Source organism: Pygoscelis adeliae, unplaced genomic scaffold (assembly GCF_000699105.1).
Source record: "Pygoscelis adeliae isolate BGI_AS28 unplaced genomic scaffold, ASM69910v1 Scaffold124, whole genome shotgun sequence".
NCBI classification, from domain to species: domain Eukaryota; kingdom Metazoa; phylum Chordata; class Aves; order Sphenisciformes; family Spheniscidae; genus Pygoscelis; species Pygoscelis adeliae.
This window is the reverse complement of record NW_008824791.1, coordinates 4,985,287-4,993,253: the sequence shown is the minus strand read 5'-3', so window position 1 is coordinate 4,993,253 and position 7,967 is coordinate 4,985,287. Positions and strand designations below refer to the sequence as shown.

The 7,967-nt window shown below is 56.5% G+C and overlaps 1 protein-coding gene across 1 annotated transcript in view; it reads right to left on the bottom strand.

Moving 5' to 3' along the window:
• CD101 (CD101 molecule) overlaps nt 1–7,384 on the bottom strand; it is a 16,932-nt gene extending 9,548 nt beyond the window's left edge. Inside the window, exons 1-6 of the mRNA XM_009323953.1 lie at nt 7,330–7,384; nt 5,719–6,096; nt 4,378–4,794; nt 2,490–2,873; nt 1,325–1,708; nt 16–348 (exon numbers count right to left, since the gene is read on the bottom strand). Coding sequence (XP_009322228.1) covers nt 16–348; nt 1,325–1,708; nt 2,490–2,873; nt 4,378–4,794; nt 5,719–6,096; nt 7,330–7,384 — 1,951 coding nt within the window. The remainder of the gene's footprint in view (nt 1–15; nt 349–1,324; nt 1,709–2,489; nt 2,874–4,377; nt 4,795–5,718; nt 6,097–7,329) is intronic.
• Nucleotides 7,385–7,967: the final 583 nt, after the last annotated feature.

Here is a 7,967-nt window from a genome sequence, read left to right as displayed (position 1 = left end):
CAGTCGGCAGGGTGCTCCTACCCCAGACCTCCACCTCACACTGGTATGTCCCCTTGTCGGCAGCCACGGCATTGTGGATGCGCAGCCTGAAGGAGGTGGGAGCCTTCGTCAGCTGGGTTTTCGCCTGGAAGTGTGGCTGCGCTGTCCCCCAGGCCACGGTGCCGCTGGGAAGGACCCGGACCAGCTCGTGGTAGTGGCCTGTGGGTGGGCTGGGCTGGAAGAGCCAACCCACCAACACCGGCACCTCCTTGAGGGGGTAGCTGGCATTTACTTGGCAGTCGAGTTCAAAACTCTGCCCGTATCTGACGGTGGCAATTCGGCTTCTCAGCATGGCGTGCAGACCGAGACCTGCTCAGAAGGAGAGAACCCTTGACACTGGAACAGAAATCCTGCCCCGCGCCACCTCGCCGCCACCCTTCCCACACAGCACCGTCCCTGTTGCCCTAGCCACTGCAGCCCCATGGCAGCCAGCAGTCCTGCTGCTCCTCTGCCGGTGCCGCTCTCCACCGAGTTTCACCGTGCTCTTCCAGCCCCACACAGTCCCTGGCCTCTCCTACCTTGCCCCCCCACTCTCCCACCCCCAGCCTCCCAGGCAGCCCTGAGTATCCTCTCTTCCAGGCTCCCCAGTCCCGCCCCGTGGCAGGGAGCCAGGGTTCCTCTGCTGTTGCTGCTGCCCTATTTGCTGCTTCTTTCACCCTCCACAAAAGCCTAACAACTCCTGTGGCCCGACCGGTGCTCTCAGGCACCCAGTCCAGCAATAAGGAAGGAAAAACACCCTAAATCACAGCCAAAAGCTGCCTCTCCATAAAGGCACCCATTCCAGCAATCAAAAGAAGAAACGTGGGCATTGCACGCCAGGGATGTTAGTGGCTCTGTGCTCAGACAAGAGGGCAGGAAAAGCAATCAGATGCCAGCACCAGGGTATATCTCTGACAAAAGGCCACCATACAACCCAGCAAGTGCCTTTGTTGTGCTTAATTACTGTAAGTAATTATACTGCTAGAACAGATATTTTGTATTTCAAGTTAAGGAGACAGAAAGACCCGCCGAGCAAGCCACTGCCTTTCAGGTCTCCAGGCACTTTAGCTATTGTCTCCCACTTGTCTCTCCCAAAACATCTCATGGAGGACTCGAGCACCCTGCTAGAAATGGGGAAACTGAGGCACTCCAGGGCCAAGTGATCAGCCCCGGGTCACCCTGCAGCAGCAGCAGAGCTCAAGGCACAGCAGACCTCTGTCCTACCCACATGTGTCCACCCACTTCTCCAGCCTTGCCTCAAGCATGTCCAGCTTGAAATCCCAGAAATAGGGGTGGCCCAACTCACCTATGGAGCTGACTGTCACTACTGTCTCCCCCTCCTCTGTCCAGCTCTGGCCTCGGGACCACTCTGTCGCTTCGCACCTGTACCGCCCACCATCGCTCTCATCCAATGTGTTGGGGATCACCAGCGTGAAAGCGCCAGAACTTGCTTTCTCCAGCCGGAGGCTCCCCCGAGTCCTGCCATCCTGGTAGGCACTGCCCAGGCTCAGGGTGCCGTCCCGCTCCATGGTGGGCACCGGCACCCGGGGACCTGGGTGCTGTGGTGGCAGGTGCCACCACTGCACAGACATGGGGCTGGACGCTCCTTGCACCTCGCAAAAGAGGATCAAGGCATCTCCTGCCATGACCTGCGGTGTGCTGGTGGACACGGACAGGCGCATGTGCCTCTCTGCAAACAACAGTTACTGTGTGGGAGGGGATGTTGTTGTGCTCCTCAGAGAAAGCCAGAAAAACTGTGGCATTAAATGGAGAGACTAGATAAATCTTGATATTGGAAAAGGAGATGAATTGTCCGAAATTTTCAACCAGCCTTTTCTTATAACTTTGGAGAGGGCTATGTGGGGTTTTTTTGTTTGTTTTTTTTCCTTCTTTAATGTCTTTCCTGGGACATAGATACATAAAGAAATACTTAAGAAATAGAGTCCCAACAGGCAGCCCCTGTTACATCAGAATAGCCATCATCTAGCTACGACAAGGAAACCAAGAGTCTCCTACACATCTTAGAGTGGTTTCTCACAAGTCACCCCTCCAAAACAGAGAGAGCACCCTGATGGAAATGGCAATGATGATGCCCATCCAGAAGTACCTGTTCTGCTGGGTCATCCTGTGATCCTCAGGAGTAGCAACAGGTGTTGCTCACAATTTTCTGTAGCAAAGACACAGGAGGACCCAACCTCCCCAGAACTCTACCTATTTGCCCCGAAACTTATTGCAAAGAGACTGAGCTAAAGGTTTACACTTTGTTGACAGCTGCTGCATCCGTCATGCTAATGTTTGCCAGAGCAAGTGCTTTTCCCATTATTATCTACCAAAATATATGGCACATTTGCACTCTTACTGCAAAGAGCAGGTGTGTTGCCCCTGCCAAGATGAGGCCAGACTTGAAGCGTTCTCCAGTCAGGGGTCACTGCAGGTTTTACCCAGAAGAGCAGCCATTAGGATTTACTAACCTATCGGCTTCACGTCGACTTGGATGCCTGATGACAAATTGGTTTGGATGCTGTGAAAGTCTCCAGGAGTCTTCACCTCCGAAACAGAGCAGTGGTACATACCGTTGTCCTTCAACTCCACCTCGTAGATGGTGAGGACATAAACCACGTTGCTTTGCTTGAATGCTCGGAGCTGCCCCAGCTTGGCTCTCTCCTCATATTCATCCTCCCAAATCAATACCCCATGGGGGTCAACCCTGGCCACTTCCACACTGTTGAGGAGCCAAAGCACTTGAAAGTGCCTGCTGCTGCTCTTCTGGGCTCCCACCATGCAATTTAGCTGCAAGGTATCACCTTCAGAAAGGGAGGTTTCAGCAGCAGCGATGTCCACGGAGAGGTCTCTGCCTGTGGACAATCAAAAGCAAAGAGGGTGCTGGGTGGCCCTGCCCACACTTCCCTCCCACCTGGCAGCACTGATGGCCGCGCAGAGGGAAACGGGAGAGAATACGCTATTGAAACATTTTCTTTCAGTAGAAAAGTGATCAGATTGGAAAATTTTGCCTATGGGGAGATGGTTAGCAGCTCCAGGCAGTAACCAGCAGTTGCAGGCAGAGGAACCACCAGAGCCTTGAGGAGCTGAGCTCCCCACTTTGGGGCAGCTAACCCCCCCCAGAGCAGAGCACCCATCAGGATGGCCTCGGGCCACAGCCACCCCCTGCTCAACTCAGGGCAGCCCTCGGTTTGGATGCCTAACCCAGAGGCATTGGCTTTTGTGGGGGTCTGCTCCGTCTCGCCTCCTGGAGCTGTTCTGCTTCATGTAACAAATAACCCTTAAATCAGAAAGGGGCACAAAGGGGCTTTATCACTCAGTGGTGGTTTTAACTCTGCTGTCTGTGGTGGGAGAAGGTGCATGGAGGGCTGGCATTCAAGTTGCTTGTCTGAATCCGATGCTGCTGGTCCCGCATGCTGCAGCCCTCACTGGCTGCTGCGGGATGTGGGCAAGAGATGTTCTTGAAGTTGGAGAGGTTTTGGGCTAGTTCCTACAGAAAGTAGAAATGTCAAGACTTGTCGCAGCACAGGGAGGTCAGAGGGAAGCAAGAGGAGGTGAAGGTCATCTCCTAGCCCCTGTCCTGCCCCCCATACTGACCAGCAGCAGGTGCTGAGCAAAGAGGGGGAGCACAAAGTCATCTTCTCCTTGGCAGACCCTCTTGGGCAGTCAGCCATACCTGAGATAAGGACCCCGTCTCCAGGTCCTATGATACGATTCACCTTCCTCACGGGGCATTCAAAGCCTCTGCTGCTAATACCCTCTGGTTCCTGGCTTCAGTCCAGCTAAAAAATGGCTGCAGGCAGAGACTCGCGGGGTGCCCTGAAACCCTGCACTGTGACCCCACACAGCGGTGGCACAACCACCAGAGCTGTAGCACACGCAGCACATCCCCATGTCCCTCAGTGCCCGTGGCCGAGGCATCACGATGGGCAGCTGACTGTTATGTACTTCAGTTTTTGAGGCCATGAGACCCTTGAGGCAGTCTAACAACGTGGTTTTCCACACACAGGAGCTTAACGCTGCCAAGGAGCCAGGCTGCTGCAGGCACACGCTGCTCTCTGCTAACACCTTGCATGGGCCTGTGAAGTTGCATGATCGCTGCCGGCATCGGAGACTCAGCTGTGTGGAGAGCTGTGTGGCTTCTTGCTCTCCAAAGCAAGAAGCACCAACAGCTCCCAAACCAGGGGCTGCCACAGCCCTGAGCCCAGTCAGCTCCCACAGTGCCTGGCGGGGGCAGCCAGACCCACCGGTGGGTCCCTGGGCTGCAGCAGGGGCAGGCAAAGGCCACTGAAGGCTGCTGTTATAGGGCCTTCAGTGCACAAAGGAGTTGGAGCCAATGTATGAATTTGAGGGCCTTACCCTGGCTCATGACCGCCAGTGACGTCCTCCCTGTTTGCTTGCGGGAGATGTCCTTCCACGTCTCATCGGGATCCTCAATCCACTCGGCTGCCTCACAGTATAGCTGCCCCCGGTCGGATGGCTCCACTCCCCCAATGGAGAGCTTGTATGTGGTGTTCCCAACCTTGTTCAGCCGCACGTCCTCCGCCAGAAACCTCTGCACGTAAGAGGGCCCTGGCCTCAAGACGAAGTCCTTGGAGAGGGTGAGGACCTCCTCAGCGCGGTGCTCTCCTGCTCCCTGAAGACGGTACCAGCCAACAGAGAGATGTGTGTGCTGGGCAGTGGACTTGGACACCTCGCAGGTGAGCTCCACTGCGTCCCCTTCGGTGCGGGTGAGGACCTGGGGCACCATGGAAGCCAAGAGGGTGTCTGCAATCACTGAGCACAGGGGAGAAACACAGAGAGCAGCTGGTCACAGGAAAAATTGTCACTTGGCCTTGGTGGGCAACCTGCAGGCCACTACGAAACCGCAGCCCTAAGGGATCTGACAGCGTAGAGGAAATATCTTTTGTAGCTGATTGACAAGGCTTCCATCAGCCTATACCAAGGTGTGAAGCAGTTAAAACCTCAGCAGTACAGAAAGCACAGTAAATCTCTCTGCAGTATCCTCTTCAGTCAAACTACGGGCAGTATTAATTAGGCAACCCCAAGGAGATTAACATCCAGCCCCTCATGATCCCAAGTGCAGGCTGGTACAACACCAGGATAAAGGAGGGAACAGGGGTGAATACTAAGTGGAAGTACCATACCACCATGTAGACTTGGTAGGCTCACAGTAGGGCCTTTCCTTTTGTCTCTCCACCCCGTTGCCTTCCCTCTCCCAGTGCTCTGCTGGAGCTGCCACCTCCCTTCGTCTGTGGGTATCCAGCTTGGGTCAAGTCCCACACCTTGACCTGAGAGGACACCAAGAGCTAACACACAGAGCCTGAAAACTCCTGACCTCCTAAGGGCTTAGCTGTGAAATGCCGCAGCTGCGTCAGGAGCTGAAGTTAAAGTTGGGCCATTGGACAGCAGAGGTTTCCTCTCCCTTCCCTTGCCCTGGCTGGGAGACAACGGCCAGAGCAACCTGCAAGGGGACATCTGGGCATCCCAACCTTGGCCACCTGGGGGTAGGATAGCAATCCCACTGTGGGGAGAGAAGGAAAATTTGTGCCCACCAGTCCCATTAATCACCTTTTTCCCCAGCTGCCCCTCTGTCAGAGACCCAGAGACGAGCACTTCTCCCCAGTGCAAAGGTGGGGACAGTGGAAGCCTGCCTGCACCCCTGCCCAGCAGGGAGCAAGGCTTTCTTTCAGGACCCACCTGAGAGGTTCGTCTTGGCGCTGTAACTCCCAAAGTACCTCTCATCGGTGCTGGGCGTGTGGCACTCGTACTCCCCGGCGTCCCGGTCCTGCAGGTCGGTGATGTGCAGCAGGACAGCGTCCCCCTGCACCCGTTCCACGTAGATCCCCCGGCTGCGCACGCGCTGGGTGTAGATGGCGTAGGGGAAGGAGGGGTCGACAGTGCTGACGATCTGCACCTCCCGCTCAGGGGCCGAGGGCAAGTAGATGGACCACTGGAAGTTCTGCTGCGCCGGGCCCTGGTAGCCACTCACCTTGCACCACAGCGTGACGTGGGACCCCCTCACACGGTAGAGGGGCCCCTTCTGAACAGTCACCACCCGTTGGCCAGTGCTCAAACCTGCCAGCAAATAGTCGGCACATGTGGTGTTTGCAGGGGTATATGCTACCCAAGGGCTGCACACCCAAAACGGCAGTGGGTCTGGATGTGCCTAGGACCGCAATGTAATACTGAAAAGAATTGCTGTGCAGTCTCATTCTTTGAAGCACAAAGTCCAAGGGACTTCGCACCCCTTGCAATTGTAAGAACAAGTCCTATAACAACAGACCTCCGAACTAGCACACTGGGGGGGTCACACGACAGAGACCAGAGCTTCATGGCCAGAGGGCTGTCAAACCTGTTTGTGGCTGGAGAGCATCTCTCAGCCAGCTGTTCAGAGAGAGCAGCAACCAGGCTGAGATCACTGGAGGCAGCTTGTGGTGTGTTAAAATTAAGAGGACCAAGCACTCGAGTCCTGCACAAGCTGTGGGGGAAAGGGAGCAGGTGCTAGAACTGACCACTGCCAGAGAAGGAGATGCAATGCAAAAGCCAAGGGACATGCGACAGCAGAGGGAACGAACAGGCAGGCTGGGTGATGCAGAGGCACTCCATAGAAACTGGGGAGGGTGTGGGAGAGGGGGCCAGCAAGAGCTCCTCCAAAGGCAAGAGGGCACTGAGAGGCATCAAGGGCTCCCTCCATTTCTGCCTGCAGAGGGTTTGGGGAGGTGATGGCCACCCATGCACCCTCCCCTCCCACAGAGCTCCCAGTGGTGACCTGCTCTATTCTGGTGCCCAGCATGCACACCAAGCAAAATGCCCACAGGACGTGGGCACTGAGTCAAAAAATAACCATGGAGACCAGGCCAGGGAAGAGAGTTGGTGGCAGCACAGCCTAAGAAACCCTCAGAAACCCCCTCCCAAGGGAAGGGGAGATGAGGTAACCTCTCCGGACCCCCAGCAGCCACACAACAGTGGCGTGCACATCCCCTCAGCAAAACCCTGCCAGGGTCTGGGCTATCGCTTTGGAGTGAAACCATAGTGCCAAAAGGAGAACATGCTGCCGCACCTCTTCCCACAGCCACCAAGCCAGAGCAGCACTGGCCACGGCAGTGCCGTCCTCACCCCGCAGCCCCAGCAAGGCGCCCCATTGAGCCACCCACCCACAAAGGTCCCATCCAGCCACTTTAGGAGGGCAGAGCGGCCAGGGTAACAGCCTGCACCTCTGACCCACGCGGGTGCTGCTCCCAGCCCCACGAGCTTTACTTCCCCCTCGCCTGCCCCAGGAAAGCCCCTGCCACTGGGCAGGGCACTCACCCAGGAGGAGGTGGAGGAGGAGGAAGGCAGCCGCCAGGCACCGTGCCAGCCCCATGGGAAATGGCTCTCCTTGGGTCCTCTCCCAGAGGGGTGGTGGAGGCTCACATGAGCGATGGCAACAGCCACCCCGCTATTTTGAAGCAGCTGGGAGGAAGCTGCCTGGCGGCAGTGGTTTTCTCTGCTTAGAAACAGCAGGGAGACGTCAGGGAGTGGGGTGCAACAGCAAAGTAACACGCCTCTGGGAGGTGACAGCCGGCACCCAGGCCCCACAGCGCCTGGGCAAGGGTGATGCCCAAGGCCCCTCCTGCCGCTGTGTGTGTGCCAGGTGCCCAACGCTACCGGCTGTGGCTTTGCTGTCCGTCAGCAGCTCACAGGCTAACCCTCTGCCTCACGATTCCCACTTTGTTGCACAGAGTAGCTTGCTCCCTGCTAACACAGGGGTGAGGGGCTGGACCTCCAGGAGGGATGTGAGCAGATTTCTAGGGCTGAAGCTCCTTGCAGCTATTTATTTCCCATAGCTGCAGACAGCAGCATGATGCCTCAGGTACAGGTTGGGTTGGCACAGCTTGGCTGACCAAGCTCTGCCTCGGGGTGCAGTGGGGCACCCCAAGTGTGGTGTCTCTCCCACAGCACCCCCA